The following is a 16,830-nucleotide window of genomic DNA, read 5'->3' on the forward strand; positions in this document are numbered from 1 at the left end:
AGCATCTCCTTTCCAACCCTTTGTGATTAAAATTCTAGCTGCTACTGTAGCATACATGAAAATTCTCCTAAATTTCTTTGAGATTTCATTGCTCATTATTCCTAGCAGGGAGGCTTCAGGCTTCTGCCTCCCCGCATTTCCAACAGGTGTTTGGCCTAGATCTAAACATTCTGGTCAGTTTAACGGGTGTTAAATACCACCTGTAGAGCATTTTCATGCAATTCTCTGTTAAGTCATAACATGCAGTCAGAACCTTCTTTCAAATCCAGCCTTAAACTAATTATTAAAACAAACCACGGCTTGCCTTTGCAAGACATTTCCCTGTTAGGTGCCCCACCCACCGGCGTCATATCACTGACTAGGCCATCCCCGAAACACCTCTATGTGAATTTCAAAAAGGCCCAAGCGGCACCGTCCTTACCCAGATTATTGTGTGCAGGGGACATTGGATTTGGAGATAAATTTGGAGAACCTGGGTGGGGAGAGAAAGAAGATACAATTATGGTAAGCTACTATCTGCCCAAGAAGAAACATGGAATCCTAGTACTGTAGAGTTGAAAGGAACCTAAAGAGTCATCTAGTCCAACCCCCCTGCAATGTAGGTATTAAGTTGATACCGCTACTATAGTGCTTTTAAAATAGTGATGACATTCATATCCACAACAATCGCTTCAGGAAGTTCTTGGGCAAGTCCAACGAACAATTTGTGAGGCACTTCTAACTGGGAGTTATCTGGGGCCCCACTGCTGCCCCTTCAGCACGTGGGTGGGTTACACTGCTGGCACAGGGAGAGCAGGGCACCATCCTGCAGCTGAAGGTGGTGCCCGCCAGCAGATTATAGGGCAGCCAGCGGGGACTGTACTTGCTCCTTCTGCTGCCTAAAGCCTAGTGCAGTGATGGCCAAACTTGGCCCTCCAGCTGTTTGGGAACTACAACTCCCATCATCCCTAGTTAACAGGACCAGTGGTCAGGGATGATGGGAATTGTAGTCCCAAAACAGCTGGAGGGCCAAGTTTGACCATCACTGGCCTAGTGGGTTTCTCATGCCCAAAGAGAAAGCAAGGAGGACTTCTTCTTTCTGTCTGAAATAAGAGAGAGAGATGGGGCATTTGCACCCTGCTCTTCTGCCAAAAAAGGCTCCTCCGGTGGCTTACATACAGCAATCAAAACAAGAGACAGTCGCTATCTGGACAGGCTTGCAATTCAATTTTTAAAAAAATGACACAGAAGGAAAAAAGGACAGAGCGGGAAGAGGGACAAATAAAACATCAGACTTGGGCACCAGTTCTTAAACTGTTCTTACAATGGCCAGCTAGCACAGCTCTGGGGCAGGAGGTGCCTGAAGGAGCTGGTCTTTGGGCAAAGCTGGTGGACTGAACTCTGCCTTCCATCTCTCCCCATGACTGAATGGCTGATCCCAGGTGACAGCTGAGTTGCACTCCAAGTCATCTGGAGCCCACCAGGTTGGAAAAGGCTGCACTAGAGGCTCAAGCCTTCGCCATATGGCATGGACCAAGACACCTGCTGCATGTCAGTTCCATGAGCACATGCCACTGACGCCAGAGCCATTCTTCGCGTCCCCTCTACCTTTGTATTTTGCATGGGAAACATCTGTTTTCAAATAAAGTTTTAGGAATCGAAGATATGGATAAAAAAACTATGTTTTCCCACGCGGACAGGGCACTCCGAGGGTACATTCAAAGCCAAAGTCAATTCAAATAATTATGGCCCTGAAGGCATGCGCCGTATAGCGTTTCAGACAGACACCGACCACACGGCCAATAATTGCACACACCAATGGTGTTGGACCAAAGAGGGCTGAGCGTGAGGCCTACCAGCAATCCCACGCCGGCCTCCTCCCACCTGTGTGCTTATGGCAAAAGACGATAAATGTGTCACTCATTCCCCTTTTAGAAACCCACAAGCATTCTTCAGCCCCAGCTATGGCGAGGGAGATGGCAAACGATACGTGGCAGGGGTGTTGGCGTGGATTGTCCCATTCTCTCTTTCCAACTCGCCAGTTCTCCCTTGACCAGCCCTTGTGTTTCCCCAACTTTTCCCTTCCTCTTCAGCTGTGAATGGAAAGAAGTGTGGAGCCAAGGTGGTGTAATGGTCAGAGTGTTGGACTAGCATCTGGAAGACCAGGGTTCGAATCCCCACTCGACCGATGAAGCTCACTTGGTGTCCTTGCGCCAGTCACTGTTGCTCAGGCTAACCTAACCACGCAAGGTTGTTAGGAGGACAAAATGGAGATGGGGAGGATGCTGTGCCAGCCTGGAGGAGGTGCAGCAATCAGGCCCAGGTCAGGCATGATGCTGTCTCCTCAGTGCCCTGATATGGGGCTTCTGCCAGTGGGATTCCACACCTTTGACAGGCAGAACTGAGAACTGCATGCCAGAGGAGGGATGCCAGCATCACTCCATGGGCATAGGCTGGTGGAGCTGTCCAGGCTGGGCAGAAAGAGATCTGTCTCTTCTTCCACTACCCTGGCCACCTCTGTCCCTTCTTCCACTACCCTGGCCACCTCTAGGCATGATGAATCAGGGGTTTGAATGACAGCCTAAATAAATAAAGAGATATGGAAGACTCCAAGCCAGGTGGGAAAGGGGCAGTGGGTGGAATTCAGCTAGGTTTTCCCTCAAGTAAAGGTAAAGGGACCCCTGACCATTAGGTCCAGTTGTGACCGACTCTGGCGTTGCAGCGCTCATCTCGCTTTACTGGCCGAGGGAGCCGGCGTACAGCTTCCAGGTCCTGTGGCCAGCATGATTAAGCCACTTCTGGCAAACCAGAGCAGCTCATGGAAATGCTGTTTACCTTCCTGCCGGAGCTGTACCTATTTATCTACTTGCACTTTGACGCGCTTTCGAACTGCTAGGTTGGCAGGATTTCCTCCAAGTAAACTCATTTAAATTAACAGACCTAACTTGGACTTCTTGAAATTAATGAACACGACCAAGTAATATGTGGCTCCATGCTACCCCCATATACAGAGTGCAAGAGACTGGGAAAGAGATCCCTTCTAAGGAGTTTTCAAACTCTGGTAGATTATTCTACTAAAATGACAAGAGAGATGAGCACAATTCCATCAAATGTCACATATTAATTTCCAGCGTGATGTACCTGCATCCATGCTATGGTTCATCTGATGGTCACTGGTTTCTCCATCCTCACTCAGATAACCAGGAGGGGGTGTTTCTGCAAGTGGGTGGGGGGCAGGGCACGGGGGGGGGAGAAAAACAGAGCTGTCATAAAAATCAAGCAAAATTCAGGAAATATGAGCACTTATTTATAAACAATGCTGCCCTTGTCCAATGTCTCGAAAAGAACTTTATAATCCATCACCTCCTTAGAGTAAATGCTGCAAGATCAGTAGCTACAGCTTCCCCTTTTACAGACAGGTCAACTGAGGCTTCTCTAAGGTCCAGGACTTACGAGGACCTTATCCTGAGCCCACTCTAGACTCCAGAGTTAATTTTCAGAAGACCTCCTTCCCCATGCTCCTTTATTCACTGGGAATGGAAAATGAGTTAAGACACACGGGCTCTTTCTCTCTCTGCTCGGAAGCAAGAGAAAAGGAACAAGAAGTTGAAAGCCCTGAGGCGACAACCTTCAATGCTAAAGTTACTTCCTTTCGATATAGGTAGATTGGCGACACATAGAAGCAGAAATGTTAATGTGTTCCGAGTGTCTAAGCTGCCCGAGTGGGCAGAAAATAGGCCAGATTGACTGGAAGATCTTGGGGTGATTTGCCGTAGATCAAAGCAAGGATTTCCAATTCCCAGCTGCTTAGCAACATCTACTTATTTAATGACAATAGCAGCAACTGAAAAGGTCTCCCCACCCCCAACAAACCAGGTGGCTGAAAGAGAATACTCAGGCGTTAGAGGGGCACCAGACGTGGATATCTGGTTCTTAGTTCTGGTATTGATCACAAATTCCTGGACTGAACATGCGCTCAGAGGCACTCTGGGCTGAATCCAAAGTAACACTGAGTAACACACCCATCGCACAAGCAGAAATCCTTGAGTTGGATACCACCACCTGTTGCTTAATTCACAGCTCACCATTATTTTTGTACCTGGGTCTGGTAGACCTGGGGAGCGGGTGGTTCTAGTCAAAGGAGACAATGTAGATCTCCCAGGCCTTGAGCCTGGTCACCTCTGGTCTCGCCAACAGAGCACCTGAGCTGTAGTTCCATCCACCCAACGAAAAGGGTCCGCACACCACGTCTGTTGGGGCAAAGCATACCATACCTGGAATGTAGTTGCTTTGAGGTTCTATGCCCGCTGGGAAGTTAGTGTTCTCTGGAATGGAGTGGCTATAATCATCCAGTGGAGGAAACTCAGCTGGGATCTCTGTATGCCTCGGAACCAATACTGGAGGTAGCACTGAAGAGGTAAGACAGCCAAGGAGCAAATGTCAGCAAGAAGTCTAACAACAAGGTCAGCAATATTGGGTGCAATTCCTGTACAGTGGTGGGTTCAATTCCACCACCTGCTCTGGCTTCCAGTGTCCCAGCCTTCTACACCAACATTAAAACAACAACAACAGAGGCCCGTTATAGTACCTGGTGTCTCCACTCTTTGATAGTGATACGGATTCACACAGACTTCATCCTTCTTCATGTTAAAGGCGTATTCACACATCTCCATGGCTCGCAGTTCGTGGTGGCTGTGAAGATCTGGCCACCGCCAGAGCCGGCAATAGATAACATGAGGGAGACCCTTTCGGTGGGATACCTGCAGCCGGCCATCCAGCGATCTGAAATGTTGGAAACGAAAAGGCAATATTAGAAGTGGAAAAGGCAGAGGGCTTTGGTTTGAGAGTTCTTCCCTATTGAATAGAAGAATCTTATGGCAATTAGAAGGAAATGAATCCACAGAGACAAGTTGGTTGGTTATTAATCTATCGGCAGAATGGCACTGCACTGTTGCCCATTTTGTTCACCAGCGGGGTGGGAAGAACAGGACAACCAGACGTTTTGATCTTGCTCTCCTGAAAAATCAAGGAAGAAGGAATAACCACTGCACCTAGATCCAGCCTACAAGAGATTTACTTTAGCATGTACAGCCAAGAAGGGGTAAACAGGAAGCACATAACCCCAAGAACGAAAGAACGGGCTATTAAGCTTCTGTATTCTTGCCTGTCACTATTATTTAGGCACTCCTCTCTCTAACTCTCACACGCTTGCACGCATTGAATTTTTAAAGTGTTTCTCCCAACTCTCTGTACAGAACAGATTAACAGCAGGGAGGGCATTTTAAAAACACAAGAGCAAAGGGATGCAAACATTTAGAAAGTAGCAGTAACAACAAAACTGCAAGGAACATGCAAAAATTAAGATTACTCTGAGCTGGAAATCTCCGCTCCATTATTTATTTATTTTCCCTGGTATTGTACAGTTAAAGGCTAAATTATATAAAGTTTCTTAAATGATTAAAAAACACACACAGCCATGTCTGAAATGTTGAGGTTATAAAACTCTTCCCTGTAGCAAAATTACAGCTCTTGCAACATGAGACACCTTTTGCAGAAAGCTTCATAATAATTTTTGTTTTTAAAATGCACCGTGTGATTGGAAGTGAACCGCAGAGGATTCCTGGTTTAAAAGCAGAGCAATGTAGAACACTGGCAGAGAATTTCCCCAGGTGAAGAAGCCTCCAAGCATCCCTTCCCTGCACTCAACAGAGGCTATTCCAAAAGAGGTGGAAACAGAACAAGGGTCTTCTAAGGAGGCCAAGCCAAGGAAGCAGGTGAAGGCAAGAAAGGTGGCTTATCTCAGTCATGCCAAAATCCATTAATCTCATTTTTCCAAGCTCCTTCTATTTCCAAACTTAAATTCAATTTTCCCCATTTCCACAACAATTCACAATTTTTTAAAAAAGTTCTCATGAAATCTCACCGGCATTTTAGTGTGAATGTCTCACAATAAACATATTTTTATATGCAGCTTTGACTAATACACACACTTTTTGCAAGCAATTCCCCCCCCCAAAAAAAACATAATGCATTTTCAAGCACACTTGAAAGTATATGCATTTTTGTACACATCACTTGGCTGGAGAACAGCACTACAAAATTCAGAGAAGTGCAAAGTTTCAAAATATGTCCGTGTTTCATCGTTTGCCTATTGTTTTGAAAAGCACAACATTGGTTCAGCTTTAAAAAAAAAGCATGTAATTTATTGAAAATCAAGACAGTATATACAACGTACTCCAAATCAGCAAAATCAGGCGCATCTTTAAATCTGAACTGAACTAAATCTCTCCCCAATCCTTACTTTCGGCTCTGCTTCACTCCCCCCGCCTCCTAGGCCAGGATTAAAATTACAATCGAAGCCATATTCCAAGTGGCTCTTTGAGAAGTCAGCCATCAAGGTCCAAGCCAGCACAAACACAGTGGCCAATTGCAAGTGGACGCAAATTCTGCCAACGCCCTACTGTGCCGCTTCCTTACCTACCATTTAAACAGCCTCCCCAGCACACCAGATCCATTTATTTGGGACAAAACCGGTGCCAGCTGGGAAGCTTTCCCACGCCCATGGCTGACTGGCAAGAGCCCTGTTTTCCTACTCAAGCTCCTCCATGAAAGGTTGCAACGGTGGTCAGTCCAGCATCAGCACTGCCATTTCCTGTGGCAGGAACTTTTTAAAGTTTGCTCTCATAGGCTAAAACCGAACCCAAGCAAACGTCCCAAACATCCTCCGCCCTTCTGAGCTGTGTCTGGGCAAGAAGAGATGGAGGTGGGCAGTGCTGTCTATGACACACAGGGGAAGGTGGAGCCCAGCTCAGTTATTCTGGGCTGACCCCCAACCAACATGAACCAGATGAGGGAGCATAGCTGGATCTGCATTGAGAGAGAGAGGGAGAAGCAGGGATACACTTTGTGGGCAGGCTGAGGAGTAAGAAGGACCTGGTCTGCCAGAAAGGGCACCCAACAGTTCCAGGGAGGGAATTCCAAGCCACCCAAGAGCACCATCCATTATCTACACCTGGGCAATCACGGCAGAAGGGTTGTAGCTCTGGAGCAGCATTTCCCAAACTGAGGTCTCCAGCTGTTTTTGGACTACAACGCCCATCATCCTTAGCTAGCAAGACCAGTAGTCAGGGATGATGGGAATTATAGTCCAAAACCAGCTGGAGACCCAAGTTTGGGAAACACTGCTCTAGAGCATAAGCCAAGCCTGCTGGATCAAGCCAATGGCCCATCTAAGTCCAGAATCTGGTTCTCACTGTGGACAATCAGGTGCCTGTAGGAAACCAGCAAGCAGGATTCAAGCACAAGAGCCCTCTTCCCCTCCTGTGGTTTCCAGCTACTGGTGTTCAGAAGCATTGCTGCCTCCAACTGTGGCAGTAGAGTATAGCCACCCTGGCTAGTAGCCAACAATAGCCCTCTCCTCCATGAATTTGTCTAATCCTCCTTGAAAGCTGTTCAGGTGGAAGATGGTAGAGCATCTGCTTTGCTTGCAGAAGGCTCCAGGGTCCCATCCCTGGCAACATCTCCAGATAGGGCTGTGAAAGTCTCTTTTCACAAAAATCCTGGAGGGCTGCTGCCAGTCAGGGCAGACAATATTGAGCTAGGCGACTCAGCACAAGGCAAACCAACATGTGGCTACATCATTTTTTTATAAAAAGGTTCCATTGCCCTTTCCTCCCTGCCTTCCTCCTTTCATCTTCCAGGTTGTTGCAGTGAGTGTGGTTGGTGATTCAATTTCAGCATGGCAAAGACCAATCTATGCAAATTGAGAGAGAACGACCTCTCATCTCAAAAGCACTTTGGTGAGTAAGCTAATAATCCTCATTCCAGATCCACTGGAGTCGTGAGTCTCATACTGCTAAATTAAACACTCCTTTGAAAAAGAAGCAGCGATTCCAGGCATACCAATTCATTCACGTCTCAACACCCTACGTGATCCAGCAGGGAGTTTCATCAGAACAGGAAGAGAGCAGAATGTCAAGGAAATTCTCTGGCGTGCTGAAAAAGGAATTGCTTAATGCAGCCTTTGTCAACCTGGTGCACATCCGCTTCAGCCAGTATGGCTGTGCTCCTATCAGCTGCCAAAAGAAGATGATTGTGCTGGCTAGAGCTGATGAGAGTTGCAGTCCAACACATCTGGAGGGAGGGCACCAGGTTGGCAAAAGCTGGCTTAAAATAAAGACAGTCAACTCTGGTCCAAGAAGGTCACCAGGAGACAGAGCACAACACTTGAATTTGCACATTGTCAAAGTACTGTTGCCTGTTTGGGGAAGGGCCTTGGCTCAGTGGTAGAACACTTGCCTGGCATGCAGAAGGTCCCAAGGTTCAATCCTGGCACCTCCATGGCAGGGCTGGGAGAGACCGCAGCCTGAAAGACTGGAGAGCGACTGCCAGTCAGTGTAGACAATTAGGAACAGAGGGAGCTGCCTTGTACAGAGCCAGCCTGTTGGTCTAGCTAGCCTAGTATTGTCTACACTGGCTTGCAGCAGCTCTCCAAGGCAGGGGACATTCTCAGCCCTACTTGGGAGATGCTGAAGATTGAACCTGGGACCTTCTGCATGCAAGGCAGATGCTCTATCACTGAGCTATGACCCTACGCCATAGCTAGGCCAATGCAGACCTAGACTGACCAATGGTCTGACTTGGAATAAGGTCAACGGATACCATCATTGTGCGGGCAAAGTTCTCCTTGGTCTGAGTTATTCCTCTTACAGAGTTCTTCTGAGTCTGTTAACAGGCCCATCCCTGCAGATTCAGAGACACAGAGGTAGTTTAAAAAGCCATGAGGTTTTCATATTTTTAAGTTCTTCTGCATCTGATGAATAATCCAGACCTGTACTTTCTTCCTGAGGCGGTTTTATGACTGGATTGGCCCATTTTTGCCAAATACTAAATAATATATTCCACCCACCCCCCGCTGCCAATTACAGAAGCACTCCCAGGACTGGAGAAAATCTGCCATCTAGTCATGAAACCCAGTTTGCCAGCCCCCTCACACCAGACTCTGCTTTAGAAGGGCAGATGAGAGGGAGGGATGGGGGGGGCAGGGGGAGGAAGAAGGATGCCTGTACACACAGAAGAGACCAAAAGAGATCCTCTTAAGTTGCTCGCTATCCAACTGGCCTTGTGGTTTGGGGACTGAGGGTGGGGAGAAAGCAAGAGAATAGAGGTGACCGTCCAACCCCTCTCAGTCCCAGGGCCTGCCAGCTGCAGTCTACATCATTCTAGCTGGTCACCTGTGATGAGCAAAACCTCCTCAGGGCAACCAGGCAAGGAAGCCAGGATTTTTTCAGGCCACTGATATACTTCTGGTTCTGGTATTTGTGGCATGTGTGAGAAGGCAAGAGAGTGACTTTCGGGGGACCAACCTACGGGCTTGTATTTTGTACACCCAAAACCATGCACTTCCCCCAAAGGGGTTCAGTGGCATTTTCTATACCACTCCTGCCCCCTCCCCTCCAAAAAAGCAGTTCAACTAGGGCTATTTACAATCACATGCATGTGGATAACACACACACACAGCAAAGACTTGTAACAGGGCCTTCACAACGGTGGCCCCACAACTATAGAATCTGAGTGCTAAAGAACACAAGACGCTATCGTATAGCATCCGTCCATCTGGCTTGGTATTACATGACTGGCAGCAGCTCTCCAGGGTTTCAAAGTAGAGGTTTCGCCAGCCCTACCCAGGACTGAACCTAGGACCTTATGTAGCATGCAAAGCAGGTGACATAACACTGATGCTCCTAATGAGCACAGGAACCTACCTGATACCAAGTTAGACCACTGGTTCATCCTGTTCAGTATTGTCTCTAAAGTGCTTTGCGCCCACCTGGAAATGCCACTGGGGATTGAACCTGGGACCTTCTCCATACAAAGCAGGTGCTACTGCCACTGAGGTATGGCCCTTCCCCATGGCTAGGCAGGCAGGCCCCATCCACTGAGCTTTTGAGTGGGCCTTAAGACCTAGGCCTTCCCTGAGGCCTTTGCCACTTGAAATAAGGCTATAAAGCCAGGGCTCTGCTGCCAGGGTCTGAAAGAGTTCTATTGTCGCCAGTGCTTTAATTTACTTCTGCTCTGGTGGTCAGCCTCCTAGTGTTATGGAACCGACATTCCAAACAGTTTTGAGTTGTATTTGAACTCCGGTGCCGATTGCATTTTGCGTGGTGAGCTGCTTTGTGGTGCACGGTTCTCAAAAAAAGGTGCAAATCCTTCAAATAATAAATAAGGCATGGGGGGAAGCACATGTCACATTCCCTGTCTCTCCCCACGACAAAACTGGGACTTCTTGTGACCTGGAACCAACTCCCCTTCTGGGTGTCCAGCCCTCCAGTTCTCGCTGACCTCGTTCAAAGCTGCTAATGAGCGAGCGCAGGGTGAATCATTTCCTGCTCAGCCGCTGCACGCTGCGTCCCAGGAGAGGCTCTCAAAAACTCCCCTTCCCCACGTTGAGGGGTGGGGTCCGATGCACCTGACAACAACAAGACTTTCCCTTCTTGTCCTTACTGAAACACCCTCAGAGTTTCCACAAGAAGGGTGTGTGTGCATAAAACATTCATGCCTCTTGAGGGGGACGTGACTGACACGGCTTTCTCGGGGGAAAGGAAAGGTGAAAAGGGCAGCAGAGAGACAACAGAGTCGAGTTTATTGCTCTCCAACTTCCTTAATTATGAGTCACCATCGGCAGAGAAAGAAAACCCAGTTCCATAAACAGATTGAGAACGCAAATAAAAAAAGTGCGGGGAGAGGATGGAGGACCTGATAAGGCGTTTTTGAAAGTTACCGCGTTACGCAACGCAGGGTTATCAAAGATTACTTGCCGACATCTGCAGCCTCTCATTTTCCCAGAGATGCAGAAAAGACAAAATCTCATTTGCAACCCTGCTCATCTGAAAACCAACACAAAAGCTATCAGGCCACGGGTGCTCCCTCTTGAACAGAAGTCACAGAAGCAGCCAAGAGGATTTTGACATCTCGAGGTGGGAAAGACAACAGGCATCCGGCCCCTTCCACACAAGCCTGGACCTGATGACATGGAATAGGAATGCTGTTCCTGGATTTAATTTATTCGTATTTTCATAGAAGTGGGAAATCCAACAAGATCTTGCCGTACGGAATGCTCCTTTTTAGTGTTCCAAGCAGCCATACCTTCTTTCAGGACACTCTACATTGGTACCTTAGGTTAAGTACTTACAGTGGTACTTCGGGTTAAGAACTTAATTCGTTCCGGAGGTCCGTTCTTAACCTGAAACTGTTCTTAACCTGAAGCACCACTTTAGCTAATGGGGCCTCCTGCTGCCACTGCACCACCAGAGCACAATTTCTGTTCTCATCCTGAAGCAAAGTTCTTAACCCGAGCTACTATTTCTGGGTTAGCAGAGTCTGTAACCTGAAGCGTCTGTAGCCTGAAGCGTATGTAACCTGAGGTACCACTGTATTCCAGCCCCCTCCCAGTTTTATCTGGGGTTGATGGGTGCTGTAGCCCCAAACATCTGGAAGACATCAGGTTGCCTAAGACTACTCTGCGTCATATCCACTCATAATGTTACTAGGGGTGGGGTGAGCAGATGATGATTACTAGTATAAAAAAAAGATGATTTTGCTGTTTATTGGTTATATGTTTTTGTTGCTGAAAATTCTGCTGCTCTTTATGGGTTACTGTATGGTTTTCCTTATAACACGCTGTTCTTTCTCAATTTTACGTTATACTTTATGTCCTTAAAAGTTTTGCAAGTTGCTTGCAATTCCTAATGTGGCAAGCAATTATTGGTATAAAATACCATCCAGAGACAAGCAGTTACTTTCAACACTAGGTGTGCTGGACAGCTAAAAAAAACTAACCCTCGAGCAAAGTTTTCACAACTGCATATTGGCACATCCAAATGACATCACAGTGAGAGAGATGTGAGGAAAGAGAGAGACAGCCAGGACTGAGCTCATCATGCTTGGTTTTCTTGCAAATATCACCATTAATAAAAACAGGGAAAAATAAGATAAATAGGGGAGGAAGAAAGAGGGAACATTATCTTGGCAGAGAAGCTGGTGCCACAAGCAAACTGGTGGGACAGCTGCTCAACAGAAGACACAGAAACCAGAGAAAAACACTTGCTGGCTAGCTCAGGCTCATGGGAGTCATGGTCCAAAACATCTGGAGGGCACCAGGTTGGGGAAGGTTGACTCAAGACTCCCATGAAAAGTCCCAATCATCCACCCACTGCTTTACTACAAATATCTGAGGACTCCTTGAACAGAAGGAAGGGGAGAGGAAGAGATGCAGATTGGCTGGTAAGTATTAACATTTTTGCAAGTAGCTCCCTTCTCATTCTTTGGTTCTTCCACTGTTGACTTTTCACTGGCAACCAGTAAATCAAAGAATCACACACAAAAGTATTCATCCATCCAACCAATCAGCCTACCATCTGCCCATCCAACCATTAGCTTTTGTGGAAGGTCACCACCCCAACTGAACAGAGAGAATGCACCCTAAATTTAGCTTAAGTTGCATGACTCAGGACCCCAATACCTCCAGGGCTACCTTTCTTACATGAACCTACTCAGACCCCAAGATCAGTATCAGAGACCCTTTTCTGTGTGACTTATCCTAGAGTGGGAGGCAACAAGAGGACGGACCTTTTCTGTCGTAGACACATTTATGGAATTGCTCTCCCCCAGGGAAGCTTGTCTGGTTCAGACTCTCACCTTTTCAGTGCCAGGCAAAATGGATTTATTTTCCCAGGCATTTGGACAACAATAACAGCCTGACTTTTACTGGCTGTGCTTTGGTGTTCATTTCATCTTGATGGAGGAAAGGCATATATATTTTCCACTGTGCACGAGCAACTTGGTGTACACTGCATTGCTTTAAATGGGTAAGTTTGCCATATACTGTGTTCTTTGAATTTCAACCTTTGCAAGTCACTTCAAGAGAGGACCAATACTGGTTTTCCGCTTGCAGGAATTTATAATTGGGAAGGAGGAATTACATAAGGCAGCATTTTAAAAATGCCATTCCCCCCCCACACCCACTTGCAATTCCCAGGAGGTATAAGTCATTCTGTCGCCCCTGGTCTCCACCACTTTAGTTTCATCTCCTTTCCCTGTATGCATAGGCCAGAAAAGCATGTTTGCTTTTAAAATCTTCAGAAATAAAAACAAAAGAGTGGCCACGTGGACCTACATCACTGGGTTACTGTACGTGTGATGGCTTTAACCAACTGAGCTGCGGCTGAATGGATGAACCAACTCAATTGAGAAGCCCTGCATTTATGAGAAAACATCAAGCAATAAAGCAAAGGGTATCCTGACTTGTGGCAACCGATGTGCAATGGCTCATTCACACATGCAGCTCGTTGCCTGACATCAAGCGACACAAACCTGTGTGAAGCAAGCCATAGATTTCAACCACTTCAGAAGATGAAGACAGGGCTTCTATTCATTGCTGCCAGTCTGAGAGCAGGATGTGCTTTTCTGCAGGGCTCCCAAGTGTGTGGCAAGATGAAAGCGACCTGCACAAATGTTGCTTAGGGGGTGGAGATGGAAGGAAGACAGACACAGAGCTCTTCTTCCAAACCCCACATTTGCCTGTGACTAAGGACTTTGCTTTGCACACCCACTCGGCCCTCTGAAAGACACCCACATGCCCCTCGGCAAAATCAGCTAGCTCACTCAAAAATGCACATATGGGACACCAAATCTCGCCCCCTCACCACAGCAGTAAGCCTGTTTACTAAGAAAGCCCGCACCCCCAAACGTCTGCTTCATGAGGGGCGGAAAAACACCTTCCAACTAGTCTTTCCCCCCTCTTTTTTTCAGTCACAAACCCAAAACAACACATTATGTTCCAGAAAGGGGCCGAAGCTCTTGATGTTATTTTCTTTATTCCAGTTCCCAATTCCTCCCATTTACAAACCCTTCTGTTCTTGATTCTGCACTTTAGCTTGTCTCAAGCTCATGAAACGTTTTACACCATATTCAAGCTGCATTCAGTTAACCAGCCGCTGAGCCTGTGCAGAGATCAAGCAACACAAGTCCCTCCCAACGTGCAAAGAGATGGACGTGGTTTCAATTTAGAATTGGTGCTGCCTATATAAAACAGCCCGGACAAACTAAGCCCCTGTAAATCTTCCAGCTCTCAAGAAAGTAAGCCTTGAGAGTGCAAAGTGGCATCATTATAAAGGCAGCCTTGCAGACAAGTTCACAAAAAGGGATGGGCCTGCTAGCCTACATAATAGTTACATGGCAATGCGGTGTAGTGGTTAAAGGTGCTGTACTAGGGCCTGGGAAACCAGGTTTCAGATTCCAGCTCAGCTATGAAGCTCACTAGGTGGCCAGTCACTGTCGCATAGCCTAGCCTGCCTCACAGGGTTCTTGAGAGGATGAAATGGTGAACAATATTATGGCCATCCATTGAGCTCCTTGGAGGAAAGGCAGGGTATAAATGCGAGACATCCAAGCAACAAAGTTAAATTTATATTGGCTGTCAGGGACTGGCTGGATGAAGAGGAGTGATGGGAGGCACCAGCCGGGGAATCCCCAATGGAAACCTCAAAGGAGGAAGGCTCAGAGCCAGGGGATTGGTGGTGGGACATGGGTGAGAGGTCAAAGGGAGAAGATTGGAAGGAGGCAACAGGGTTTGTTGAGCAGGGAGCAGTTCAGACTCCGAGGCTGAAGCAGAGGACACGGATCAAGAGGTTGCTGAAGAATCCAGGGACTCTCCCACTCCTGCTGCGACAAGCTCCCCTCCCCAGGGGCAAGACCTGCTGGGAAGGGTTGCTAAGTTATTTGCCATTTCCCTGAATAAAGAGTTAACTTCACTGACAGCAGAGCCCTGAGTCTTTCGTGCTGACCTGCATCTGACTCCAGTTTCATGAAATCCGGGGTGGGGTGGGGGTGGGGGTATCTGGGATCTGGAAATGCAACATGAATAAAGACAAGATAAGGTTTTGACAACATCAGCTATGGATGGCTCTGCACAAGATAAAACATGCCCAAAAACGGCAGATGCAGACAGATCCTACTTCTTGAACAAGGTAACTTGAAATGGATTGTTTTCCGTCTTCGCCAGCACACAGCATTTCACACTCACTGGTATTACAGTCTGTCTTAAGACACAGATTGTTCTGTTCCAGCCCAAGCGGACTTTTGGGACCGGATTTCATTTTTGAGACTTCCATTTCAAAACTCAGTTACTGGATGCAAACTAAAAAGAGGCAGCTAACTGCAGAAAGGTACAGCTTCATTGCAAATTGCCCAAATCAGCATATACCTCCCTCTGCATCTAAAGCAGCTCTCACCAATCTGCTGCCCTCCAGATTTTTCGGACTACAGCTCTCTTCTGCGCCAGCTACCTGATCGGGGCTGATAGGGAAGGGTCATGTGGCCAGCATGACTAAGCCGCTTCTGGCGAACCAGAGCAGCGCACGGAAATACCGTTTACCTTCCCACCGTTTACCTATTTATCTACTTGCACTTTGACGTGCTTTCAAACTGCTAGGTTGGCAGGAGCAGGGACCGAGCAATGGGAGCTCACCCCGTCGCGGGGATTCAAACTGCCAACCTTCTGATCAGCAAGTCCTAGGCTCTGTGGTTTAACCCACAGCGCCACCCGTGACCCTCTTCCCATCCTTACAGTACCTGTAAAAACAATCATTGAAGACAAAGGGAGGGAAAAATATTTTAACAACTCTTTTCAGGTCAGGTGTTGTTAATCTGAAGTGTTTGGTTTTTTAAAGTTTTAGTACTATTTTTATCTTTAGATTGAATGTGCATTTGTCCAGAAAAACAGCCCCAAAATACTTTACATTTTTTTTAAAAAGGCATGGTTGCAACTCATGCAAGACATGTCAGTTCATTCTTCACATTTGCCAAATATCTACTTCCAGAATAACACACAACCTCCCCAGGAAACTTTTTTCAAGGCCAACAGCATCTCTCCAAGATCTTTCACATTTCTGCTGCCTTTTTACCGGAGATGTCAAGGACTGCAGTTGAACCCAGAAACTTACAGGGGCAAAGCCCAGGCACTGCCACCACCCAGCTCATTTCCATGGACCTTCACACGCCATTACTTTTCCATAGGCTGCAAAGCACCATAAAAATAATGATGATTTAAAAAAGAAATCTTTTCTTTAATGGCACTAATTTAAAACCCTTAAAAATGGTTAATGGGGGCCCGGTTCAAACATTATTTTGTTTGAGAACAGCAAAGTAGTACAATATTGTATCATCTTAACTATAGCAGAATGGGCTTTTAAGTCTTCTTTTTTCCAGCAACTGCCAGGGACAATTTTATTGGTCAACAGAGGCCCAACGGAAGACGCATTCGATGTTTAAAGAGATTTCCAGAGCTCCAGATCTGAGGTGAGTTTTGCAAAAGGCCGAAGAACAAAGTGCCCGTTGTGATGAGGTCTTAGAATCAGCAACGGCTGCTCAACCACCAATCATATTTGCACCAAAAATAAAATGTTTTGAGAAATGTTACGACTTCAAGCCAGTTTGTCCCTTCTATTAATGGCACATTACTCTCCACAGAGGCAGGACGTTTTCGCTGCTTAGGGAATTTTGCCGTAGACAAAGACCAAGCCATTAAATTTTCATTTAATGAAAATGCTGTTACCTAACAGCAAGAGGGCCAAGATTTTCATTTTCCACTTTCCCTGCTGTGAATAAATCAATATGTTGCAAGTGAGATTAATACAGATTTGAGATTAGCTTCCTTCTTACGAATATCATTGCTGACAGAATCGCGCAGTGAAAATGGTGGGCAGTTAAGCTCAGAGCAAACTTAGAAAACCACTGCTGTGTTGTGTGAAATGATGCACATGTGGCTAGTGGTCAGTTTGGGTGGGGTTCCTT

General features: G+C 46.8%; 1 protein-coding gene across 1 annotated transcript in view; it reads right to left on the minus strand.

Annotated features, from left to right (window-relative positions):
* Positions 1–16,830, minus strand: part of SMAD3 (SMAD family member 3) — a 63,390-nt gene that overhangs the window by 13,322 nt on the left and 33,238 nt on the right. The window contains exons 2-5 of the mRNA XM_083520609.1: positions 4,568–4,761; positions 4,254–4,388; positions 3,121–3,195; positions 422–472 (exon numbers count right to left, since the gene is read on the minus strand). Of these exons, the coding sequence (XP_083376735.1) occupies positions 422–472; positions 3,121–3,195; positions 4,254–4,388; positions 4,568–4,761 (455 nt within the window). The remainder of the gene's footprint in view (positions 1–421; positions 473–3,120; positions 3,196–4,253; positions 4,389–4,567; positions 4,762–16,830) is intronic.

Source organism: Podarcis liolepis (genome assembly GCF_965112155.1).
Source record: "Podarcis liolepis genome assembly, contig: HAP1_SCAFFOLD_94, whole genome shotgun sequence".
NCBI classification, from domain to species: domain Eukaryota; kingdom Metazoa; phylum Chordata; class Lepidosauria; order Squamata; family Lacertidae; genus Podarcis; species Podarcis liolepis.